This window comes from Parus major, chromosome 21 (genome assembly GCF_001522545.3).
Source record: "Parus major isolate Abel chromosome 21, Parus_major1.1, whole genome shotgun sequence".
Lineage (NCBI taxonomy): Eukaryota > Metazoa > Chordata > Aves > Passeriformes > Paridae > Parus > Parus major.
The window spans coordinates 3,782,583-3,806,153 of record NC_031789.1 but is presented as its reverse complement, the minus strand read 5'-3'; the positions used below and the strand labels follow the sequence as shown (position 1 = coordinate 3,806,153).

General features: G+C 65.4%; 3 protein-coding genes across 7 annotated transcripts in view; 1 reads left to right on the top strand and 2 right to left on the bottom strand.

Annotated features, from left to right (window-relative positions):
- Positions 1-6,311, top strand: part of ESPN (espin) — an 11,193-nt gene extending 4,882 nt beyond the window's left edge. The window contains exons 7-14 of the mRNA XM_033519366.1: positions 1-95; positions 1,623-1,784; positions 1,861-2,035; positions 2,323-2,349; positions 3,586-3,731; positions 3,820-4,101; positions 4,341-6,216; positions 6,298-6,311. Of these exons, the coding sequence (XP_033375257.1) occupies positions 1-95; positions 1,623-1,784; positions 1,861-2,035; positions 2,323-2,349; positions 3,586-3,731; positions 3,820-4,101; positions 4,341-5,606 (2,153 nt within the window). The 3' untranslated portion in view covers positions 5,607-6,216; positions 6,298-6,311. The remainder of the gene's footprint in view (positions 96-1,622; positions 1,785-1,860; positions 2,036-2,322; positions 2,350-3,585; positions 3,732-3,819; positions 4,102-4,340; positions 6,217-6,297) is intronic.
- A 902-nt stretch (positions 6,312-7,213) lies between these two features.
- On the bottom strand, positions 7,214-11,219 carry TNFRSF25 (TNF receptor superfamily member 25). Of its 2 annotated transcripts, XM_015648149.2 has the most exons (7): positions 10,726-11,219; positions 9,000-9,195; positions 8,780-8,911; positions 8,552-8,704; positions 8,378-8,462; positions 8,231-8,292; positions 7,214-8,146 (listed from the first exon to the last, which is right to left on the bottom strand). In XM_015648149.2, the coding sequence occupies exons 1-7, from the start codon at positions 10,753-10,755 to the stop codon at positions 7,551-7,553; spliced, it is 1,254 nt and encodes a 417-aa protein (XP_015503635.1). In that variant the 5' UTR covers positions 10,756-11,219; the 3' UTR covers positions 7,214-7,550. The 2 variants fall into 2 exon arrangements, with proteins under 2 accessions (XP_015503635.1, XP_015503634.1); XM_015648148.2 differs by having other exon boundaries at positions 9,000-11,219.
- A 92-nt stretch (positions 11,220-11,311) lies between these two features.
- PLEKHG5 (pleckstrin homology and RhoGEF domain containing G5) lies at positions 11,312-22,164 on the bottom strand. 4 transcript variants are annotated; one of them, XM_033519309.1, is made up of 22 exons: positions 22,079-22,164; positions 20,227-20,303; positions 18,145-18,259; positions 17,871-17,973; positions 17,730-17,790; positions 17,533-17,624; positions 17,320-17,456; positions 17,095-17,243; positions 15,357-15,542; positions 15,012-15,182; positions 14,839-14,934; positions 14,702-14,752; positions 14,442-14,591; positions 14,254-14,364; positions 14,038-14,187; positions 13,825-13,962; positions 13,534-13,653; positions 13,300-13,432; positions 13,118-13,230; positions 12,884-13,038; positions 12,013-12,807; positions 11,312-11,915 (listed from the first exon to the last, which is right to left on the bottom strand). In XM_033519309.1, the coding sequence occupies exons 3-22, from the start codon at positions 18,185-18,187 to the stop codon at positions 11,906-11,908; spliced, it is 2,964 nt and encodes a 987-aa protein (XP_033375200.1). In that variant the 5' UTR covers positions 18,188-18,259; positions 20,227-20,303; positions 22,079-22,164; the 3' UTR covers positions 11,312-11,905. The 4 variants fall into 4 exon arrangements, with proteins under 4 accessions (XP_033375200.1, XP_015503610.1, XP_018864298.1 ...); XM_015648124.3 differs by lacking the exon at positions 22,079-22,164 and adding an exon at positions 21,483-21,677; XM_019008753.2 differs by lacking the exons at positions 20,227-20,303; positions 22,079-22,164 and adding an exon at positions 19,660-19,756.
- Positions 22,165-23,571: the final 1,407 nt, after the last annotated feature.

Below are 23,571 nucleotides of genomic sequence, written 5' to 3'. Positions count from 1 at the left end.
CACCTGCGCCCCCAGCTGCCCCCCACACCGCTGACATCTACGTGCGGGCCAAGAACAACCTGCGTCATGTGGAGAGCCAGGCGCTGCGCCGAGAGGTACGGCCCCATGCACCATGTCCCCTGCACCATGCCCCATACGCAGCTCAAGGGACATACCACCCGGGAGGGACATGCCACCGGGTACCCATCCCCTTTGAGGAATTGTTGCCTGCAGTGGGAGGGGACAGTCCCAGCTGGAGGCCACATGCCTGCAACGCTGGCATGCACTGGGGGGGCTAGGGCTGAACCAACAGCGAGGATGAAGCAAGATGGGGCCAGTGAGGCTCTGGTGGCTCCATGGCACTGGGTGGGCCCACTCCACTGCTGCACCGGCTGGAGCACCCGGCAGCATCATGCCATGGCAGCCGCGCCCATGAGGCCCGGCGGTGCCACCGGCACTATGCCGAGCTGGGCGTGGGCAGCTGCGCAGGCGGTAACCCGAGCGGCCGGCTCCGGTGTCGCCCGAGCCACAGGTGTCGGGTGGCACAGCCAGCGCTGCCAGGAGCTGAGAGGGCTCAGCCAGGCGTGCACAGGTAAGAGGGGTGCAGCCCTCCATGGCGGGCTGGGGGGGCATAGGGATGCAGTAGATTTGGGGCCACCCTGACCCCCTACCTTGGCTCTTACCACCTCACCGGGGACAGGATTCTGGGCACGGTCAGGACACAGGCCGAGCCCAGCACTCTGAGGGATGGGGCACATGGGGTGGGGGTCTCGGCAGAGCAGTGTGTGCCAGGCACATGGCAGGCTCAACAGTGCTCCTTATGCACGTCCTTGGCTCTTTAGTGTTTGCCGGAGTAACAGGCTGCTTTGGGGAAGTGAGGGGGTGTGGCAGAGCGGTGCCACAGTGGTGCGGGTGCGCCATGAAATGGGGCTCAGTGGCACGGATCTTTGTGCCAGACCAGGGCTGGGACTGCCGGAGAGGGAGCCAAGCTTGGCACAACTCCCATGGCAGCCAGAGTAGGAAGCACCGAGCTGACGTTGATTTAGCTGGGGCTGGCAGCGGCGGCAAGCATCCAGGCTCACCGTGAAAATGGCATGGGTGGAGGTTGTGTACGGGGAAATGGAAATAGTGGGGCCCCCAGCAAGGGGAGCAGGGCTATGCCGCGGTGGCACCCCAAACCCAGGGAGCAGGCACAGCTCCCTGCAAGGCAGCACTCGGCAGCACAATGCACAAAGCCACTGTGGAATGCGTTGGGGTGAGCTGAGGCTGCGCTGCTTGAGAGCCCTGTTCATAGGGAGGTTTGGAACCGGGCCCCAGCCCCGCGCGAGATAAGCTTCCGGTAATCCGCTGGGCTGGGGCTCGGCACTCCTGTTCCCAGGGGGTTATCCCGGGGGAGGCTTGGACGGGATCCTCGGCACAGTCTATAGGGTCACAGTGCCAGGCACTGATGCCGCACGCTGCCACCATGGCACGCAGCCCCTGGCAGAGCCGTTTGCCGAACAGACCCCAGGGTACGCACCTGTTGTCCGTCCCAGCTCTGCATCTGCCCCAAGGCAAACCGCTGGCACGATCCTACTCCACCACGGCCCAGCGCCACGGTCATAGCTGGGCACGGCGGTGCTGAGGTGGGTTCCCCATTGCAGCTGGCATCGCGTGACAGCAGTCCCGAAGGCCTGCGCCGGGCCGACTCCAGCAGGCGGTCAAGGAATTTCGGCAAGCAGCCGAGCACCGGTGACTACTACAAGCACCTGGGGCACGTTGTGGCCGAGCAGCCAAGCCCCCAGCGAATGGCGCACACCGAGGAGGTGAGCCCCGCGCCGAGAGCCTGTGCACAGCTCAGTGGCACCGGCACCGAACAACGCCTGCCGTGCTCTGTTGCAGGCATCACCCATCTCGGCGGACACCATGAGCAACGGGGAGAGCAAACCTGGTGCAGAGCTGCCGCCTCCACCCCCGCCCCCACCACTGCCCGACACCGCCTGCCCGACGCCCCCACCGCCGCCCCCGCCCGTGGAGACTCCCGCCGGGCCCCGCCGCTCCTCCTCCTCTACGGGAAGTAAGTGGCAGGGCGCCGGGTGGGCACAGGGAGTGATCCTGGGCGCTGTCCCATCGGCTGCACTGTAGTATTGATCTCCTTGGCTCGTCTCCTCCCGCGGCACTTCGGCCGTGCGGCTCCTGACAGCCTTTCTGTCCTTCTCTCCTCCGGTGTCGGCGCGGGGGCCCCCACGCCCGCTCGCCCCTGCCTGCTCTCACTGCTGGCCGCTTCTCTTCTCTCTTGTCTCGCGGTGGCCAAATCCTTCCTCTGCCGCGCGCCCCGCGCCGCCTCTCTGCTTCTCTCCCTAGGAGGAAAGGCGCTCAGGCAGATGAAGAGTAAGTACCGCGGCCCCACGCTCCTCCCTGTTCAGGGGGTGCCCTGGCGCGGGGCACAGCCGGAGGGGCCCGTGCCGGCGCCGTCCTGTGCTGCGGCCACGGGGCATCGACGGCCGCTGGGGCTGTCACCTGCCCGCGGGGCTCCGGCCGCCGGGCCCTCGCTGCGCGTCGCCGGCCGGCGGTGCCACGAGGGAGGCCAAGCGCCGGTGCGGGGCTGCCGGAGCCGCCAGGCAGGGCTGGCAGGGCTGGGCGGGCAGCCGGGCCCCGCGGCCCCGCACACAGAGAGCCTTTGTTCGCGCTCAGCCGGCCGGCGTGATCCCGCCACGTGAGCGCACCGGCCGCTCCCCCGCCGCTGACTGCAGCCGGCGGGCTTGGCCGCTGCTCGGCGCCCGCTTTATTAGCGCCGGCTCCCGGGATCGGGGGGTCTCAGCCGGCGCTGGATGGCAGCGCGCGCGTCCCGCTGGGCCCTCAGCACCCGCAGCCCTCTGGCTCCGGCGTGGCGCAGCCGAGCAGAGCGAGCTGCGGGCGCCGGTCGCGGGGAGGGGGCTTTGCCTTGGCACGATACCATGGGCCGCTAGGGACTCACGCATGGCTGGCACGGACGGTGGGTGCTCGCGAGGCGGGTGGCATGAGCAGGGGGAAGAGCATCTCCGGGGTCCCGGTGCCACGCAGCCCTTTGGGCACCGGGCTGGCAGGGAGTCTGGCTGGTGTCGGTGCATCGCTGCCGGGAGCTGCCAGGGGACTGTAGGGGCCGTCCTGCAGTGGCAGGGCTGCCACCGGCCATGGAGCCATCCTTCCAGAGGCGCACTTCTGTTCCAACATAGTGCCTCAGGGACATGGAGTGACATTCGGGGCTGGGGCCAGGCTGGGACCCTTGCAGCTGATTGTTGGGTGCTGGGGTACTGCTGCAGCAGGGTGCCATGGACCCTGTAAGCTGCTGTTGGAGTGCTGGTCTTATGGATCTTGTGGAGCTTGGGTGCCGAGCCATTGAGTGCTGAGGGGTTGCTCCACTGGGGTCTGATGGACCCAGGAGTTTGGTGATGTGCTGTTCCTGTGGACCTGACTGAGTGTCAGGATGCTGCTTCAAGGGCCTTCCAGGGGCTTCTGGATGGCGGGGAGGGGGGGCAGTCAGCCAACCACCCCTCCACCCCCCTACCCTGTGAGCTGATGGGGGATTCACAGGGACAGAGAAATGGCGCTGGCAGGGTGCTTACTGCTCCTCCCGCCTCCCTTCAGGCACCAAGTCGTTCAACATGATGTCCCCCACCGGCGACAACTCGGAGCTGCTGGCCGAGATCAAAGCTGGGAAGAGCCTCAAGCCAACGCCACAGAGCAAAGGCTTCACCACTGTCTTCTCCGGCAGCGGCCAGGCAGGGGCCAACGTAGGTGGTGATGGGGGCCAGGGGAGCCGGTGGCACAGCACAGCACAGCACGGCAAGTGCCCACCGCCCTCCCTCCCTCCTTCCACAGGCAGAGTCGCCAGTGTCCTCCCCGTCACCCACCAGGACGCCCACCCCGCCGGCCACCCCCGAGGCTGCTGGGCCACCTCGCTGCCTGGCAGGCGGCTCACCAGAGCCAGTGCTGAACGGAAGCTCACCGGTGCCGGCAGCAGGCGCTGGTGCAGCGGTGGAGGTGGAGGCGCTGGTGCCGAGCCAGGACGAGCAGGGTCGGCCCATCCCGGAGTGGAAGCGGCAGGTGATGGTTCGCAAGCTGCAGCTCCGCATGCAGGAGGAAGAGGAGCAGAGGCGCAAGGTAGGAGGTCCCACGTGCCGCTGCAGCGGCGAGCGCGGCGCGGGCATGGCCCAAGCAGCTCAGGACCTGGCGAGACGGCTTGCGTGGCATTGCCTCTGGCTCCCAGTTGGGCTGGGGACCACCCTACCTGCATGCAGGGGAGTCATACCCCGGGGATGCCACACACGGCGGCAGTCTCCTCTGCACGAGGTGCGTGCGGCACGGCCTCAGGAGCCCCTTTGCCCTCTTTCCCGCCGCAGCCTGGGAGCCGCTCGCCTCGCCCGTGCCAGCGCGGGCCACCTGCCCGCGGGGGCATACCGGGACCCGCCGGGCAGCCGATGCGGGAGGAGGACATGCAGCACCTGGAGAGGCAGCTGGGGAGCCTGCGGGTGATGCACGAGGCGCAGCCGGGGCAGCCGCTTCCAGGGGGCCCGGAGAAGGAGCTGCCGCCACTCGTGCCGCTCTCCGCCCCCCCGGCACCCCGGCGCTTCGCCCTCGCCCACCAGGACGCGCCTGCCCGCGGCAGCCAGTCCCCCACGCTGCCGAGGAGCGCGGCCGCAGCACCAGCCACCCTGAGGGGCCGGGAGGGCCCCGGGGCGGGGGGAGCGGTGGGAAGCCCCGGTGCCCAGCACGACGTCCGGCGCGAGATCCTGGGCTGCGGTGTCTCTGTCCGCAGCCTCAAGGCTAACTACGAGGGGCCAGGGGGGCCCCCTGCACCTTCCCCCAGGGTCACTAAGCGCAAGCGGGTGCAGCCCCCTGGTAGCACCCGCCGGCCCATCCTGGAGGAGGAATACGGGGATGGGGCAGTGCGGCGGAGCAGGCCAGCGCTGCCAGAGCCGAGCAGCCCACATGAACGCACCAAGGGGTGCAAGGAGCGAGCCGTCTTCCTCTTCCTGGAGCACTGGAAGAAGCGGGCACTCGCGGCGGTGCCTGGAGAGGAGCGGCCGCGGCGGCAGGGGAGGCGACGACCGGCAGCGGGGCGGCTGCTGGCCCGCTGGAGGAGTGTCGCCCGCCGGGTCCCAGGGCGTCAGATCCGGCGGCTGAGCCGCACAACGGTGCTGTACTGGCCCCAACACTTCCTGCCCCACGTCGGCGGCTCGCCCATGCCCCACGACAGCCTCCCGCTCGACCTCTTCATGCTGGGCTATTTCCAGCTGCTGGAGATGCCCCTCAGCCCCGAGGAGCGGCGCTTCCGCCACCTCCTCTGCTACGAGATGTTTGACCGCCTGGGCAGCCACAGCTGGCACCGCGTCCGCCGTTTCCACCGCACCGTGCTGGAACAGGTCGAGGCTGGCCACCGCCACTGGCTCGACGGCTTTGAGGACCTCGTACAGGAGTTTTTTGGGGATGACCCTGTGGCAGAGGTAGAGAGCCTGCCAGAGCCCTCCACCATGGCCCCGGAAGGGCAGGGGGCAGCAGTGCCAGTGCCGGAGCTGGGAGAGTTCAGCGAGGAGGACGTCTGCCGCTTCATAGACCGCAGCTTCTCCTTCTGGAAGGAGAAGGAGGCAGAGATGTTCGACACCTGAGTCCAGCGGGATGCTGCAGCCTGTGCCAGTGGTGTGGCGTGGGGCGGTAGCAAGCTCAGGGGACAGCTGTGGGCTGGTGCCCGGGTGCGCTCGCCTGCCTCTGTGGCTCGTGGTGCAGCTCAGCTTGGCAGAGGTCTGGGTGCTGTTCTGCGCGGCCCCGGGCCGAGGTTGCAGTGTGTGCCGCTTGCCGTGGCTGTGTGTTGTGTGGGAGGTGCAGCGGCGGGGCCGCGCTCCTCTCTGGTGTGGCGTTTGCGGTGCCGGGGCAGCGTGGGCCCCCGCGTGTCATGCAATAAAGCTGTGGTGTGCTGCAAGGGCTGGCCACGCCACGCGCTCCTTCATCCTCCCGGCGCCGACGGAAGGCGGGCAGTGAGGGGCCCGTCGGCGAGCCATGTGCTGGTGAACCCCACCAGTACCGTGCCAAGAAGGGCGGCTGCCAGAAGGATGTTATGCCGCGCACCAGGATGATGCTGCGGCCCCACGGTGCCGGCAGCGAGGGCGGGCAGTGCCGGTAACACGGCTGTCTGTTGCAGGAGAAAGAAGAGGAGGCGCGCCTGGCCAGCATGCCGGCCTGGAGGAGGGATATCCTGCGCAAGAAGCTGGAGGAAGAGAGGTGAGCCAGGGTCGGGGGATGCCGCACTAACCGGTCACTCCCGCGGCTCTGCTAACCCCGCTCTCCCCTTTGCCTTCGCAGGGAGCAGAAACGGTGAGTGCCGCAAGCCCCTTCCCTGGGTGGCGGGCACGGCGGCTCCCGCGGCTCTGGTGACCGCGGCGCCCTGTGCCCTTTGCTGCTAAGCAGGAAAGAGCAGGAGAAGCTGAAGCGGGAGGAGGAGGAGAAGGAGAAGGAGCAGTCGGAAAAGCTAAGGACTCTCGGGTACGATGAGACAAAGCTGGCTCCCTGGCAGCGACAGATCATCCTCAAGAAGGGGGACATAGCCAAGCACTAGCCACGCCACACCACATCCTGGCTCTTCGCAGCAGGAGGAGGCTGGCAGGTCCTCCCATGGACCGCGATATGCTTCGGCACCCTCCTCCTGCCGTGAACGGCCACATAGCCCAACCTAGAGAAGCCCCCCCCCACCGCCCCAGGCACCCGTAGCCTCCTCCACCCTCACATCCCGCTGCCGCCAGCCCACCGCCACCCTGTGCTGCCCGTTGCAAAGCGAGCTGCCGCGGCCAGGGACACGCGGCTCCGTGCGCTCTGCCCAGCTCGGCTGCTGCGGCCGGGATCGCCGCACGCCCCGCTGGCACCACTCGCCCTTGCAGCGCGCTCGCCCTCACTCCTGCCCCTCCAGAGCCGCTCAAGGCCAACTTCCGGCTCACCTCTGCCCAGACCGCCTGCCTTTCCAGCGATTAAAACGATAAACCCCGCCAGCAGTGCCCCGAGCCTTCCTGGGGCTGTCCACACCAAACCCACCCATACCATCCTCGCCGACAGCAATGGCCCCCTCATCAACACCATCACAATCACCTCAACACCCACACTTCCTGCATCTCTGCCAGCACCCACCATTCCCTGTCACTTGTGGTGACCACATCACCAGTGGTGGCCCAGAGGCCAGCAGTGCCCTGGTGCCCGGCTGACACAGCCTTGTGAAGAAGGGCCAGGGTGGGCGGCTGGAGAACACACCACTTTATTGGGGAGGGGGAAGGAGCGCCCGGCAGTGGGCAGCCTTGAGAACTATCCCATGGGTTCGCGGTGGGCTCGGTGCCTGCTCGTCCCGCGAGTGGCTGGGCAGCAGATGTGCTGGGGCATGGGGTCCTCCCCGGCCCTGGGAGCAGGGGGCCATAAATAGAGGGGACAGGCAGGTGAGAAGGGGACATAAAACTGACATAAAATGTCTACACGGCATAAGTAACAATACTTAGGGGTATGGCTGGGATGAGGTGCCCAGTGAGATGTGGAGGTGGTGGGACCTCCCTGTGCCAGGGTGCTGATGGTGGGGATCAGGGTCCCACGGGCAGACTCTGGCGCAGTGTCTCAGCACAGCCAGCCAGCTCCATGCGTTCCAGGGCAGCAAAGACGTGGTCCAGTGTTGCACTGGTCTGCTGGCACCAGCGCTTCAGCATCTCATACTGCTGGTCACGGATGTGGGCCACCTCCAGCTCTACCAGCTCAATCTCGGCTTCCCGCAGCTCCAGCATCCGCATGAACTCTTTCCAACGCCGTACTGGCACCACGTCAATGATGGCATAGAGCTGGCTGCCGTGCAGCAGGGCACCACGGGGCTCTGGGGGTGCAGAGGGCTCCCCTTCATCACTAGGCTGCTCACACGACGAGGCCTGGTGTTTGAGCCTCTGGTTTGCTGTGTCAGTGACACGCTCTGTCCCTGGTGGGGAGTATGGCTGGGTCCAGCAGAAGTTGTCCCACCTCCGGCCGTTAAACTGGCACCATGGTGTGGCTGCAACCCCAGCCTGTGCCATGGGGAGGGGACCACCTGCCAGGGCACCATGCCAGAGCCTCTTCCTCTTGTGGTAGATGGCAAGGGCACCCAGGAAAAGAGGCCCGGTGAGTCCCAGCAGGATGTACTCCAGACCTGAGCCTGAAAGGAGGAGCAGGAGCATTCCCATCAGCTGACCAGCACGGTGACTGTACACCACCAGCCCTGGCCCCATTGTCCCCATACCTTGGTCGCTGTTGCTGCCGCACACTTGCTGGCACTCTTTGCCACACTTGTCGAGGGTGCTCCTGCAAGGAGATGGGACCCATGGGTGCCATGCTGTGCCATGCCATGGGCCCCACATGCGTTCTTGGCTGGACAGTCAATGCTTACGTGTGGCATGGCCGGCACTCATCACCCTCTCTGTAGAAGTCAGGCTTGCAGCTGCTGTCGCAAAGTGTGTCCTGTGCCTCCGAGCCTGGGGAGAGGGTGGGCGTGAGGAAGGGTGGCACAGCCAGAGGTGGCACAGCTGGCAGGTTGTGCCGTGGGGCAGCTGTTAGCACTCACAGGGTTGCTGGATGAGGCGTCCGGTGCAGGGCTGGCATTTCCGGCAAGAGAATTCGCTGCACTGCTTGTCAAAGCAGACACGGAAGCGGCCAGGCTCACAGCCACAGGCGACATTGCTGGTGGCCGAGCAGTTGCTCAGCACACTCTGGAAAGCTGCAGAAAGCAGGCGGTGAGCAGCATGGCACCGTGCTGCAGAGCACAGCACGCTGTGGCGTGCCGCCAGCTCACCTTGTCGGTCACACTCGTAGCAAGCCTGGCACTCCTTGAGGATGTTGGGCTGGGTGCGAAAGGTGCCGTCAGGGCAGGGGCGGCAGTCGCTTTTATTCTCAGGGCTTGTGCAGGCCTCGTGCAGGAATGTCCCTGCAGGGACAGTGGGGTGACAAGGGAGTACGGCCACCGGGAGCAATGCGCCTGCTGTGCCATGGCACACGGACCGGGCAGCGCTCACCTGCGGGGCACGGCTCGCAGCACTGGTGAGCAGTCCCGATCCAGGTCGTGCCGGCGGGGCACTGGAGTCTGGTGACATGTCTCCGCAGGCGGAGGAGTGGCTGCACCAGGACCCGCTGCCTTCCCGGCACGGCGCGGTCCCGCCGCCCTGGGGGCTGCGATTCGCTGGCCGCCAGCCACAGCGCTGCCAAGGTTACCTGCAAACAGGGAGAGAGCAGGGCTGCAGGCGGCCGCGCTGCTCCAGGAGCCGTGCACCCGTGGGGACGGCCCTCACACCAGCTCATGCTCGACTACTGGAGCCAGAGCCGTACCTGGAACTGTGTGGACACCGGTGCCTGCACAGGGCAGAACGGCTGGAACCGCGGCCCTCTGTTCCAAACCGCGTGGGTGCGCTGCCCCAGGGCCGGGAATGCCCCGCGGCAGCCCCTGGGCTCTGCTTTCCCCGCAGTACAAGAGCAAGCAACTTCCTGCTGGCACTGTGGGGGCCACTGTGCCGCAGCCTGTGCCCAGGGCTGTCAGGTGCCCTCGTGTGCTCTGCAAATGGTGCCTCCAGGATGCCTGGGGATCGGCACCGAGATGCTCGACCGCCTGTGCCAACAGGACCCCTGCCATGTCCCCAGGGATGGGGACGAGTGAGTCAGGCACACGGACTGCTGGTGGTGCCACAAGATCGCTAGCTCTGGGAGGTGTCGGTAGCCGGGCGCGTAGGGGTTAACGCTGCCCGCTTTGATTTTCCTGGGGTTTATCTCCCTCACAGAGGAGGTGATTTCCTCCCCGAAAGGAAGCCGTGCCTGGCTCACGCTCTCTCCGATGCTATCGCGCCTCGTTACGCGCGTCCCAAAGTAGGTCACTGCTCCCCCGCAGGGTTGCCAGGTGCCGTCCGCAGGGCAGCCCCGCTCTTCTGGAAGCCCCGGTGGGTGCAACGAGCAGTGCCCACGCTGACACCCCTTCCACTGGCCGGGCTGGGGCCTGAGAGGGCCGCGGTACAGACAGTGTGGGCAGAGAGCCAGGGGATTCCTCGCTGGGGGTTGGATTTCCCAGCCGTGATGGCCCCGATTACGGCAGTTGAATCATTTTCTACTAAACCCGCCGCCACCGGCAGACTGGAAACCGCGCTGGGCCGTCCCGCTCGCAGAGCGCTGCCGGCAGATCCGGGCGGCTGCCTCAGTCCCGGCTGCCAGCGGCACATCTGAGTCACCGCTGAGGCACGGCTGTGGGGCAGCGGGGCCCTCCCTGCCCGCGCACCCCGCCTGCAGACGGGCAGCTGCCCCTGCCCAGCGCCGGGAGCAGGTGCCCGGTGGACAGCGGAGCCGTGGGCACGGGGCTGGCTGAGCGGTGGGGAGAGCCACCCCCGCTTGTGCCGTGCAAGCGTCTCTGCCGCCCGTAACGCCGGGGCCGCCACCCGCGTGCCCAGCTAGCCCCGAAGGCAGCCCCGCAGGCTGTCGGCACAGCCACACCCCGTGGCACTGCCCTGCCTGTAGCCCCATGACGGACCCCACGCTTCCCGCGGCCGCATCCTGCCTGTGCTCACGCCACACCGTGAATGTTTTGGTGCAGCAGAGCCCAGCCCCAGCTGTTAGCCAGAGGGGTAAGCGGGTTCGGCGTGCTCTTCACTGGAGTTAACCCATCTTCCTCCCTCCCTCCTCCAGACCCGTTACGGCCACAGCCATGGGACACCCCACAACTGGTGCCAGGGCTCCATGGGACCCCCACGCCACCGCACTCACCCAAGCCACCCCAGGGCGGCAACACTTCATCCTTGTGGCCGATGCGGCTGGGTCATGCCGGGGCGGTGAGGGGAGCGGGGCAGCAGGTGCAGTGGGGTGTCGGGGCAGCTCAGTGCCCGGGCAGGGTGCCCCGGCACCCCATGTCTGCCGTCAGCAGCACGCGACGCGTGGTGAGTGAGCGCCAGCCCTCCCCAGACAGGCTTTTACGCCCAACCACAGCAGGAGGAAATGCTTTTTTGGAAATGAGTCCAGGGGGTACGGAAACCACATGACGGGAGTGTTTGGGCTCGGGAGGGAGCAGCGCTGCCTCGCTGCGGACCCGGCCACCGCCCTCCCTTGCTCGCTGGCGCAGACCCACGGTAGCGGGGGTGGCGAGGGGACGCAGGGTATGTGTGGGCTGTCCCCCATCCCAAGGGGTGACCCCCAGCCCAGGGCTCCATCCCCACCCCGAGCTCCAGAATGGGAAGCTGGGAACTGGCCCCAGCCCCCTCTTTGTCCCAGTGGGGCTCCCTCAGCCACGCCGCACCCAACCAGGTGATTCCCGGCCTTGGGTGCCGCTGAAGCCAAAGGAAAGGCGAGGCGGACATGAGCGTGCACCAGCTGGTTTTATTGCTCAGCTGGGACGTGGAGTGCAGTTTAGCATGGGGGGGCAGCCGGGGCTCTGGCCACCGCGCATGTCCCACCGTGGCTCCCACACTCCTGTCCCACGTGCTGCCATCCACTGCCACCCCACAGGGCAAACCTGCCTCAGCCCTGCACCATCCTCTCCTGCCACCAGCCCCAGCCTCCTCCCTGCACTGTCCACAGCACCGTGCCACCAGCACCACCTCCCTCTCAGCACCTTCCCCACCCACCACTGCCGACGTCATCATCCATTCCTCGCCTGCAGGAGCCGACCCACAGTCTCCCACAGCCCCCCACAGCCCCAGGGCCACCTGCCCGACAACTCTCATGTCTGTGGACAAGGGGTTCAGCACAAGCCACGTGCCATGTCCAGCCCTGCACCGCCATGCCCAGGACACGTCCTCGCCAAGGGGACTGATCTACATCCCCATCCATGTCCCCACCAGAGTGGCATCCCAGTGCCCGCTCTTCCCGGCCCCGGCATTACGCTACGGTTAGAAGCAGGAGAAGCTCCTTGGTACATCCATGCATCTGTCCTTTTCCACACCAGCAGCTCTCAGACCTCCCTGCAAGACACAGAGTGAGGAGAGATGCCTTCAGCCTTAGGACTCAGTCCCTGGGAAGGGCTGGGGCAACCCCCAGGAGCAGGCAGCATGTGCTTACGAGGCCGTCAGCGTGGAGTTGAGCAGCAGCGTGGTCCGGATCCGGTACAGCTGCGCCAGTGTCAGCTTGCGGTGCTGTGCCGACTGGGGGTCTGAGAGGGTTCGGCGGGCAGGAGGTTGGGGATCACGCCTAAGCTCCCCTGGAAGGGATGCTGGGCTCTCAACTGGCTCCTCTGGCTCTGAGAGCTCTGATGTGGAGCTGCCACTGCTGCCGGGGGCAGCCAGAGGTGCAGGATCTTGGCTAGTCCGGGGGGAACTAGCACAGAGGTCAGAGAGGCTGCGGCTTTGGCTTAGGGGGCCTGGGGAAGTGGGGGATAGGAGTTGGGGCAAGCTGGCCTCTGACTTGGACTTAAGCACCCTGGCCGGGCAAGGCAGGAGCTGCACGGGTGTCCGGCGGCGCAGCCGGGGCGAGGCAGGCCGTGGAGCCGGAGGGGCCAGGGAGGGCCCCTGCCCCTCCTCAGCCGTCCCCTCTGGCTGCTGGCCGAAGTCCCGCAGGGAGGCAGGTGAGAGCGTGCCGTAGGCGCTGTCGATGGAGGACGAGCGGCAGCCGCTGCCTGGGGAGGCCATGCCATGGGGCAGAGGAACAGGCAGGGCGCCTGCAGGCAGCTCCTGGGTTGGGGTCTCCACAGAGGTGGGGGTCTCAGAAGAGGTGCCAGTGCTGATGGAGGTGCTGGTGCTGACGGAGGAGCCATCTGAGGTTGAGCTGAAGGGTCCTGTGTCCCAGTCTGGGGAGGAGAGCTCGTCGCCACCGTCTGCTGTCACCATGGCAAGCGTCTCGGTGGAACCGTCGGACGGGCTGTGGAGGCAAGAAGGTGAGAAAAGGGGCCTGTGCCAGGGTGGGGGTGTGCAGGTCCCTCCCTCCTGCTCCCTACCACTGCTGTGAGTCCGGGCTGGTGCTGCTGTGGTGCAGGATGGTAGGTGAACTGGCAGCTGAGGTGCCACTCTCACCGTCATCCTCCTCATCCTCCTCATCCTCCTCTTCCTGCTCCTCCGTGCGCCGGCGCTGTCGCAGCCGCTGCAGCAGGTTCTGGGAAGGGGGAGTCATCAGAGAGGAACGGAGTGTGCACAGGGCATGCAAGGATCCCCACCCACCCACATGCCCTCACCTGGGCATTGCGCACTGCCTCAACCCAGCTGCGGCACAACTGCCCGTTGGTCTGGAAGGTGTAGGCGGCAACAGCACTCCCCAGCTCGTTCAGGTAGATGAGGAGGAAGGAGCCTGTGGGTAAGGGCTGTCAGAAGTGTTGAGAGATTTCCCTGTAGTCCCCCTTATGCCCAGTGCTCTCACCTGGGTCTCTGAGCTCCCGGCAAACCACTCTGTCCACCAGCAAGGGTTGCCGGATCACCTTGGTGCGCTCAGCCTTCTTGAAGGGCTTGGTGATGAGGAAGATGTCGGTGAAGAGGAAGCAGTAGACGTCCATCTGAGGGTGAGAGTAGGGCCATGGACACCAATCAGTGCAGTGAGTGAGGGTGAGTAGGCAGGGGCTGGAGCCAAGACCTCCCTGTCCCCTGCAGTCCTCACCTTGCTGTCTTTACCTTCCCGCATCCTCAGGCTGCCCTCGAGGAGGAGCTGCCGGGTGTCCTCCGGGGAGGTGCCAGGGATGGGAGCCGTCAGGTCCAGCCGCAGGAACTCCTTAAGCAGCTGCCAGAAGCCCCCAGTGTCAGCATAGGGTGCATGGGGTAACATGACATAGGTGCCATGGCATGACATATCATGGGGTGGCTTGGCATGAAATGACGTAGAACAGCAGGATGGCAGAGCAGTGTGGCAGAGGGTGGCATTGAGTGGCATGGCATGGCATGTCCAGCCTACCTTGTCCACCTCGTCTGTGCTGCCCTCCACCACCTCGTAGGCATCAATCCGGCTGAGGATGGCGTCCAGGCGCTGCCGCTCCTGCCGCTGGCGCATCCGCGAGTTGACGTCGTTGATGAAGCGCTCCACAGAGCTGATCTGTGCCAGGAGTGGCGGTGGGTTTGAGGGGCCAGGGGCCACCGACCCTGCTGCCCGCCAGCCCTTATCCCTTACCATGGCAGTGATGGCATCACGGGCACGTGGGTCATCCGTCTTTTTCAGGATAGACTTGAGGAGCAGCGGGTACTTGGTGAGGCGCTGGTGAGGTTTCACCAGCATGTCACTCAGCTTCAGGCGGCTGCACTGCTCCTGCTTCTCGGCCCACTGTGGCACACAGGCATTAGCACCGGCACTGCCCCGGCACCAGCCCCGTCCCTGCCCTCCCCTTACCGTCACATAGGTGCGGAAGAGCTCGCTGTCCCGCAGCAGGGCCCGCATGTACTCCATGCAGCCCTCCTCCTCCATGCAATACCGCACATAGGGCTTGAAGAGGGACCCAAACTGGGGGACACAGTGGGGTCACCATGCAGCACACAGCATGACATGGCTCCCCACCGCCGCATGGCATCCCCACTCACCATCTTGAAGCCATCAAAGAAGTCAATGGGGTCAAGCAGTGCCCCAGTCCGTCGTGCCTTGGCCAGCACTGAGGCCATGACACTGCGCCACAGCTTGCAGTGCAGCCGGATGATCTCCCCAATGTTGCTGAAGAGCCTCTCAGCATCCACCTGTGGGGTTGAGGTGGGTGGCTCTGGGGAACAGCACCTCCACCCTGCAGCATGGCCAGGCTGAGGACCCATCACTGCACACCCTGTCTCCTGCAGGTCCCTCCACTCACCTCACAGAGCAGCCCTGACTCCTGCAGGTTCACCAGGCAGGAGAGGAAAAGCTGTGGGGAGAGAATGTGGAGCCGGTGAGCTACAGCTATAGCCACAGCCACAGCCCCAGCACGGTGCAGTAGCTGCCAACACTCACATCAGTGATGACTTTGAGGTTCCGGATGTAGGTGGCCTCTGTGTGCAGCAGCTCCCAGATGGCTTCCTGCTGGTGGCACTGCCGGCGTGACAGAACCTGCCAGGCTGAGTGTCAGCGCTGTTCCAGGGCTTGGGCAGAGCCCCCGAGGCTCCCTCCCCAGGCCGTGTTCCTACCTCTGTGCCCTGAATGATCTGCTGCCAGCTGTCTTCCAGTGTCAGCCCAGCCTCGTCCCCATCCTCCTCCCAGGAGTCACGGTCAAAGCAGAGCTGGGGCGGCAGCTTGGGAAGCCCGAAGGTGCTGTAAGCGTGCAGCCTGTTCACCAGCTGCTCCAGCTTCTCGGTCTCCTGGCCAAAAGCGGGGGAACAGAGCGGCTGGGTAGGGGCCAGTGGGCATGTGCCACAACCACCCCACCCTGCCTGTGGAACTAGGGTCTTGAACCCCAGGGGGACCCATCCCAACTCCCCAGCATAGCCACAGACAGTTCCCACAGCCCCTCCCCATGCCTGCATCCCACATACCCGCCCGAAGGAGCCTGTGCTAGTCCCGGAGCCGAAGAAGCCACTGAAGCGGCTGGCAGCGCGGTTCTTCCAGGTGTCAGTGCCATTGGTGGGCAGAGAGCTGCTGCCGTGCAGAGCTGGCTCGGGGCTGGGGATGCTGGTGTCCCCCAGGAACTCTGTTATGTTCTTCCTTCGCCGTCCCGGAGCCTGCAGCGGGGACAGCCAGCGTCCCCAGGGTCAGTGCCCAGCACTGTGGCCATGGCACTGGGATGGGGACAGCAGCCTGGCTGACCTCGAGCACCGTGGGACAGACAGACACCCAGATGGCAGCCCCGGGCAGTGGGGTCCCCTGGCCATGCTCCCCTGCCCGCACTGACCTGCCTACCTGCATCCCGGGGGTGCAGGGCCCCGGGGGTGCAGGACCCCGGGTGCTGCCTGGCCAAGCCCGGCCGGCCATGGACAAGCGGCCCAGCAGCGCGGGGGCTCAGGGCATCCCGAGGGTCGCAGCACCCGGCCGAGCCGCCCGTCCAGCCGCACTCCCGGCTCGGACCACAGAGCCGGGGCCGGGCAGCCTGTGGCAGAGCTCCTCCGAAACAAAAGGAGGTGGGGCCAGCGCCGAAAACCTAATTTCCCTCCTCGGCAGATAAGCTACCAGAGCTGAACAATTCACTGGCGGAGATCAAAGCCCCCCGGCTGGTCGCGAGAGCTGGGTCACGGCCAAGCGGCTCCCGCCGCCCCGGGCAGCGCTGTACCGGCTGCTCCCTGTGTGTCCCTGGTGCCGGGATGTGGCCGCTGCCATCTCCTCACCGCGGCACAAAACGCAACAGGGTCGGGGCTCCCTGCCTGCCACCAAGCCCTGGGAAGCGACATGCTGTTGCCACCGGCGCCAGCACGGCCCCCCACCCTGCCACGTCTGCAGAACACAGGCGGGAAGAGCTGCTACGGGCACCCTCCCCATTACTCACTGTGCTGCCACTTCTCCAGGTGCCCCGGCTGCTGCCACCAGCCCCATCGCCTCGGTGCCACTTGGGGCCCACCTGCCCCCAGGAAGGTGGTCGGGACCGAGACCCCCACAGAGGTGGCTGATTGCCCGCTTGTCCCCTGGCCCTGCTAGAGCCTTGCCGTTCCTGCAGCCAGGCATCATAGTGCTGGACACGGGCGGCCACTAGCCCTGGCCATGCAGCCAGTTTGACACCCTCAGGGCCTGCTGGCACAGGAGCAAGCACCGTGTCCCCCTGGCAGGACCCTGCAGAGCTGCTCCCTGCGGGGCTGGCACTCCGCTCCCGTGGGAGCAACGCCCAACCCGGTCCCACACCTTATCTGGGGCCAGGGTCCACGGGGCAGGACAGAGCTGCTGTGCTCAGCAGCTGCCAGGCGCCACAGCGAGAGGAGGGCCAGCAGCCAGGGCGAGTCCCAGGGCTGGGGTGGCACTGAGTGGCAGTCACCACGGGGGCCCCCAGGGCTCCTGTTTGCCTTTGCTTTGGTGCCAGCCTGTACCTGGCACAGCCAAAGGGCTGGTGCCGCTGCTGTAGCTGCTACGCTACCATGGTGTAGCCAGCACAGGACAACACAGCACAGCCAGGAGAAAAAGTGGGTCTTGGGGACTCCAGGGGGATCTTCAGCCCACAAAGCCATGGAGAAGACACCATGCTGCTGCCCCATGGCCCATCTTCACCAGAAAGAATGGCTATGGGGGGATCATACATGCTGTCATCCTGTCCCAAATTCCTCCCTCCCCAGAACCAGCACTGTCACTCACCAGGCTCTCAGTGCCCTCCCGGCGTCCTGGCAGTGGCTCCAGCACTGGCCCAAGGAATGCAACACTGCTGGCAGGGTGCAGGATGGGCAGGCTGGCTGACCTGGCATCTCGCACTGCCTGCTCCACCTTCAGCTCATCCCCGGGCTTGGCTGTGGGAGCATCAGATTGTCAGTGTCCTCTGGGAACTTTGGAGCAGCGAAGCCTCCCTCTGGGCTCCCGCAGCACCTTTCACCCGCAGGTAGTGTCCCCCAAAGCGATACGCCTCGAACTGCAGGGACAGCGGCGTGTGGGACTGGTCCAGGTAGATGTCCACTTTGCCCAGCTCGATCGCCTTCCTCTCAAAGACTGGCAGCAGCACTTCCCTGCAGGACACAAGCCTCACATTTGTCTCTGCATCTGTCCCCACACTGTCCCTTGTCCTGTCCCCAGCAGACTCACCCCAGTGACTTCTTCTTCACTGCTGGCACGATCTCTGCCTCAATGTCGATGCTAAGGTCAAACTTCAAGGTGAAGCACTCCTTGCTGGGGTCCTGGGGGCAGGTGGCAGCTGTTTGCCCAGGGGTCCCTCCCTCCCTCCCATCAGGGCCATCCTGCTGCCCTGCTGAGTGCCCCAGGGAGAGGAGTCAGTGCCTTACGTCCGTGTGCCTGCGCCAAGCCTTCTTCTTGGGCAGCTTCAGCGCTGAGCTTCTGCGCTCCCTGTGGGCACAGGGAAGGCAGGGTCACAGGGATGCTGAGGGCTGGGGCTGTACACAAGCTGTGCAGGGCTAGGGGCTCACCCTCTGCTCTCTGCCGGACCCTCCTCTTCCTCCTCCACATCAGAGGCAGGGCTGGTGCGCGGGGGGCACGAACGTGTCGACATGTTGCGGGCCAGGATGGAGCCTGCAAATGGGCATTGAGCTGGGCTGTGACAGCTCCCCCAGCCCCGTGTTGGCTCCCACTCCCATCCCAGAGTTGCACCAGCCCCAAGTGCATTCCAGCACTCCTGGCCCTGCGCCTCACTGCTGCCGCAGAGCCGCAGAAGCAGCGGTGCCACAGCTCTGTCCGGCTCACCTTGTGGGGACAGGTCAAAGCGGATGTGGCCATCGAAGTGCATGGCGCCATGGAGGCGGCCGTGGCAGAGCTCACACGGGCTGAGGGGGCCGCTGCACTCTGCGTGGTGACATTCCTGCGGGGACACGGTCCATCAGGCAGGGCCTGCCCAGGGCTGCCAGCTATGGCATGTTGACAGGAGGGATGGCCAGCACCACGAGCAGCAGGGGTGACTACTCGTCCACCCCAACTGCAGCTGGCACGTTTTTCACAGGGAATGCTGAAGCCAGAGTGGGCAAGGGAAAGCAGCATGACCAGGACATGGCCATGTAGCAGTGCTGTAAGGGCATGGTGATGATGAGCTTCTGCACCACAGAGCTCCTCCCTGCTCCACCGCAATGAACAGAGACCCTGGGACACCTGCACATGCCGAGGCTTGGACACGGAGCTGCGGGACAGCCACCTGCACCGTGGTACCAGCACCTCACCAGCGGCCCAGGAGGCCGCCCTGGCACCCCACAGCCCCTTTGTGCTGACGAGAGCCGTGTCCCCGTGGCAGGACGGAGGAAGCGAGCGTCTGCAGCCAAACAATGCTCGAAGTCGGCGGGTTTCCTCCGATTGTGTGCGGCCACGGCCGCGGCCCCAGCCCCTCCAGGCATTCACAGCGGGTTATTTTTAAACCCCGGGCCAGGCCCCCAGCACAGTGCACAGCCTGTGTTCCCTGGCCGGTGCCCGTCTCACTGGGGCTCCTACTGGCTCCGCTCCTGGGGACTGTGGTGCCGCCGGTCAAGTCCCGCTGCACGGCTGACACATCCCCGTCCCCGTGTGGGACCCCCACCGCCCCTCCGCACGGGGAGGGGTGCGAGGGTGCTGTGAGGAGACAGCTCTGCCCGGGCTTGCCTGCAGTACACCGCGCTGCTCCGGGGAGGAAGCGCCTGTGCAGCTCCAGCCGCCCCCACTTCCTGCCCTCCTTCCTCCCGGCGCTGCTGAGGTCAGAGCTGACGCGCTCCCACCACCCGCGCTCTCTCCCAGGGGCCGCTGGCCCCTCTGCAGCACCCCCTGCCATCCACGAGTGTCCTATCCCGGTCCTCGAGACAGCCCCGGGACACCCTGGACCCCTCAGCCCTCCTCCTTTCCCACCGTGTGTCCCACAGCGTTGCTGCCATCGTGGCCATCGTGACACCTGCATGTGGGAGCATGGCCGCGGGCTCCAGGCAGTGCCCGCAGCTGGCATTCACTCGGTGAGATCCCCTGGGACCCTTGGCAGCCGCCCCAGAAGGATGCGGGGCTCCTCATGTACCCTGTGCCAGCAGCTCATCCCTGGGCTCATCCCCACAGGAGGGGCCAGGCGGGATGACCAAACACAGCTCTGCCCACCCCAGGGATCAGCTCCTGATCCCAGCCCCTCGGAATTCCCAGCACAAGGCAGCTCCGCCGCCCCTCAGCAGGTGCCTCACAAAGCGAGGGGGATCACGATTCTCCACCGTGACACGGCAGGATGAGCCCCCAGCCTGACCAGCCCCCCCCCCGCGCTACCTGCCAGGCACCATCAGGGGTCTGGTGACAGCGGCCGGCTGCCCTTCATCGCTCTCGGCAGTCCCAGCTGCGCTCCTGGGCAGCTACAGCCCAGTGCCACGTGTGCCCCAGCAGCACCGGCCCTGCCAGCCCGGTGTGCAAACAGAGCACCGCGGCACACCCCGGTGTGTCCCGGAGACACCGCTCGCGGCCCCGCACAGCAGCCCCGGGGACTCGCCGGGAGCCAGGGCGTGGGTCCGGCCCGGCTCCCTACAGCCGGCCGGAGAGAAGGAACCCTAAATCCGCCCTGGCTCCACTTTAGCGAGTGGGGGGACAGACTGGCTGTAGTCGATTGGCCCAAATCACGGCAGCTTGGGGAAACGCGTAAACTACGCTGTGCTGTTAAATGCCAGCAGAACCCTGACACCAGCAGGGAATGCACACCCGGCACGGCAGACCAGGGGCTGCCGAGCAGGGCAGGGGCCCTTCGGGGAGCGGCATTTTGGGCAGAGCTGTCCGCTGTCCCTTCTCACCCCCAAGACCCCAGGCAGCAGCTGTCCGGCTCTGCCCCAACCCCGCAGGACCCACCTTGGCCGCCCTCCTCTCTCCGGCGCAGTCGGGATTCTGGCAGTGAAGCTCTGTCTCCTCTTCTGGGCACGGCTCGGCTGTGGAGAGAGGAGGGTCAGTGCCTGGGTGCTGTGGTGAGTCCCCTCCGGGTCCGTGCGGAGGCCCCCACACCAGGAATCCGGGTTTCAGAGTTCGGCGAAGCACTCGGGCTCAGCCTGCTCCTGCCTGCCCCACAGCTCATCCAGGGGAATGAAGCCCCATGCCCAAGAGCCAGTGATGCATCCCCGCCGGGGGAACGCTCAGTGACAGAATCCGGCGTCTCCTGCTCAGCACCCCAGGGTACAGGATGAGGACACGGACCTGTCCCAGCTTCCTTGGGGCTGGCACGGCCTGAGGCTGCAGCAGCAACACTGAGTCTGCCGCTGTCAACCCCCAACGGGGCTTAGGAGCCACTTTAAGCTTTGACAGTTAAATCGGCCTTAGGGACAAATCCTATTTTGAAGGCTTTTGTTATGTGTCGAACCTAATAATTTAAAAATAACAGACTCCGGGCTGCTCGCCGCGGCAAACGAGCAGTACAGACACCCTCTGGCAGGACAGCCGCTCTGCAGGCAGGGATGCGCCGTTGGGAAGCTGCCTGCTGGGCAGGGACCCGCTGCCGGGGATGTGCAGAGGCCAGATGGCATGGCTCTACCACAATGGCACGGCTCTACCACAATGGCACGGCTCTACCAGGTGCCACGGCTATTATACCAGGCACAGGGACTTCCCCGCAGCACCGCTTCCCTCTCTCGCATCCTTCCTGCCAACAAAAACATCATCCACGCCGACCCAAGCGAGACCACGGCCAAGGCCGGGGTTAGAAACAGTCTGCGGGATAAAACAGTCTGCCTTTTGATGCAGCACTGAAAAAAATGTTGCTGCTGCCTGGAGAGGGGGAAGCAATTCGGAATGGTGCTGGTTGCTCAGGCTCCCATCTGGGAGGCGATCCCGGGGCTGCTGTGGCACCATGGACGCCGCTGGATGACGGTGCAGGAGCAGCCGGGCAGGGCTGAGCTCGCCGCCCTCCGGGAGCAGGGCTGGGAGCCGGGTCCGGGCGCTGCCCCCGCGGCGGGAGCACAATGAGCCTTCTGTCCCCGCGGCTGCCCCGCAGCGCCCGCCGGGCTGGGCCGGCCCCCGCCCCCCGCCGCTGCCGTTTCACTTGACCTATCGGGAATAATAACGGAAACAAATAAGAAATTCTTTCATGCACCCAAGGGAAAGTTTTCCAAACTCACCAAAAACTAGAGGCTGGCCGAAGCGGCCGGCGGGATCAGCCCCACGCCGCAGCCGCCGGCACGGCCAGAGCCGCGTGGCCGCTCCCCAAAGCCGACCCTGCCCGCGGGTCACACATGCACCAGGGCCTGGGACACTCGGGCTGGCAGCTCCTCGCAGGGAGCCCCGCTTTGTGGCAGAGGCAAGAGCGTGTCCGGGTCCCCACCAGACACTTCGGGGGTTGCAGGAGAGATCCTGTCCCCATCAGCTCCTCTCCTCGCCCCGTCACCTCCTCCTTCTCCTGCTGCCGGCTGTGCTATCACACCCGGCGCTCCCGGTGACGGCAAACGAGTTTTGAAACCGGATCGTCCTTGCGGCAGAGCGCAGGGCAGCGGCAGCCGGCTGCTTCAAACGCCTGCCTGGGCCGGGGGGAGCGGCGCCGGTGGCACGGGGCGGTTTGCTGAGCGCTCCCCAGCTGCACCTGCAGCGTTCCCACGGCATCCCGGCGGCACCCAGGAACTTCTCCCAAACCCCTCACCCTCGTTGCCAGGGCTGGAGGCTTTGGGCAGCCGCGCTCAGCCACAGCCTGCCGGTTGCCTAAAGCCCCCCAGCCACCTACCCCCGAGCTCCTCGCTGACGTCCGGGCTGGAGCTCCAGGAGAAGCGCTCCACTGCCCCGTACTCCAGCCCCGCCAGGCCGGGCGGCAAAGCCTCCAGCTCGTAGGCACCCCGCTTCCTCCAGTACAGAAACATCCTGGGGTTGCGGCCGGGGGGCCCCCGGAGCCGTGCCCGCCCCGACGGGGCCACCGGTGGGACTAACCAGGGGAGACCAGCTCCGGCTTTAAGAGTGGGTCCCGGTCTCTGGACAAGCGGTGCATTGACGCCGGCGGCAGGAGCCGCGGGGCGGCCGAGGGTGCTGCTGGAGGCTGCCCAGCGCCCGCGCGGGGGGCGCACAAAGGGCCTTTCTTCAGCCTCCTACAGACATTGCACAAATTTCACTTTCCACCGTCTATGGAAGACATTCGGCCGCGGAGACAAGACGTGCTTGTGATGGAAAGAATCAGCATTAAGAAGGGGGCTGTTTGGCGGCTCTGCCGTCCGCCCGGCTTTTGAGGGGGCAGGAATGCGCCGCCCCGAGCTCCGGTTGTATCCCAGCGCCCGTGGGCACACGGGGGCCCTTAGCCTGCATAGGGAAAACCAAGGATCTTCAGGGAGATTTTCCACCTGCTAATCCAAGAAAACACCAGATAGGGCTTAAACCCCACAAAGACAACAAAAAATGGCACCTTCATCCTGCCCCATGCAAAACTGCCAGGCCAAGACCATCCCAGCCTCCAAACTCATCACAGCATCTCCTCCAGAGGCACCAGGTGCTTCTCAGAGTTGTTGCTTCTAGGCATCCTTTACCAGAAATCAGAAATCGCTGCTGCAAAGGTAACAGATGCCAATGTATTGCAAAATTAATCCTGCTTGATTTAGTGCATCCTTAATATTTGAAGTGCTGTCACAGATTTCCCATTAATCACAGAACAGTGTTCTTGTTGGTGGGATGCTTCTCCGAGGTTTATGCTCCAAAGCCCCCAGCCTCCCCATTGTCCCTCTTCCCCTCAGGGAGCATCAGAAGGCAGTGAGGTTCTGCTTTCCCAAGGCTGCAGCATTCAACTCTGGGCTCCAGCAGGCACTGGAACTTTGTACCCCCCCCCCAAATGCCCCAAAACAGACACTTGCAGCTCAGCACACAGGGGTTACTCACTCGTCCCCTGGCTCTGAGGGATGGATCCATTGCCCTCAGCCAGGTGAGGTGGATGCTGGGGGCCTGGTAACAGCACCAAGGGAGATGCTTGGTCATGGTGCTTTTAGTGTTCAGCATTTCTCCCACATCCTTTGCCCATCTCACCTTTCCTGAAGCTTTTTCCACGCACTCCCTTGTGACTTTGAACTCCTGTCTCACCCTGCCTGGGATGTTCCCTCTGCCTGCACCACAGCCCCTTTATTTATTTTCGCCACTGTTCAGGCCACAATGCTGGCCAACTTCTTCCTTTGCTGCCAGACCCAGCCATATGGGGATAATTAGGCTTGGATTAAGTTTAACTCTTTACGAGACTGCAACACT

What these genes read in the sequence shown, in the direction of transcription:
- TNFRSF25 (XM_015648148.2), bottom strand. Translation starts at nt 9,282, where the DNA reads ATGAGCTGGTGTGAGGGCCGTCCCCACGGGTGCACGGCTCCTGGAGCA. An exon ending in ACGCCTCATCCAGCAACCCT is followed by an intron (nt 8,463 to 8,551) that starts GTGAGTGCTAAC and finishes CCCTCTCCCCAG; the next exon opens with GCTCGGAGGCACAGGACACA. An exon ending in CGGCAGCAACAGCGACCAAG is followed by an intron (nt 8,147 to 8,230) that starts GTATGGGGACAA and finishes TCCTCCTTTCAG; the next exon opens with GCTCAGGTCTGGAGTACATC.
- PLEKHG5 (XM_033519309.1), bottom strand. Translation starts at nt 18,187, where the DNA reads ATGCACTTCGATGGCCACATCCGCTTTGACCTGTCCCCACAAG. An exon ending in AGGCAGTGCGCAATGCCCAG is followed by an intron (nt 13,039 to 13,117) that starts GTGAGGGCATGT and finishes CCCCCTTCCCAG; the next exon opens with AACCTGCTGCAGCGGCTGCG. An exon ending in AGCCCGGACTCACAGCAGTG is followed by an intron (nt 12,808 to 12,883) that starts GTAGGGAGCAGG and finishes TTGCCTCCACAG; the next exon opens with CCCGTCCGACGGTTCCACCG.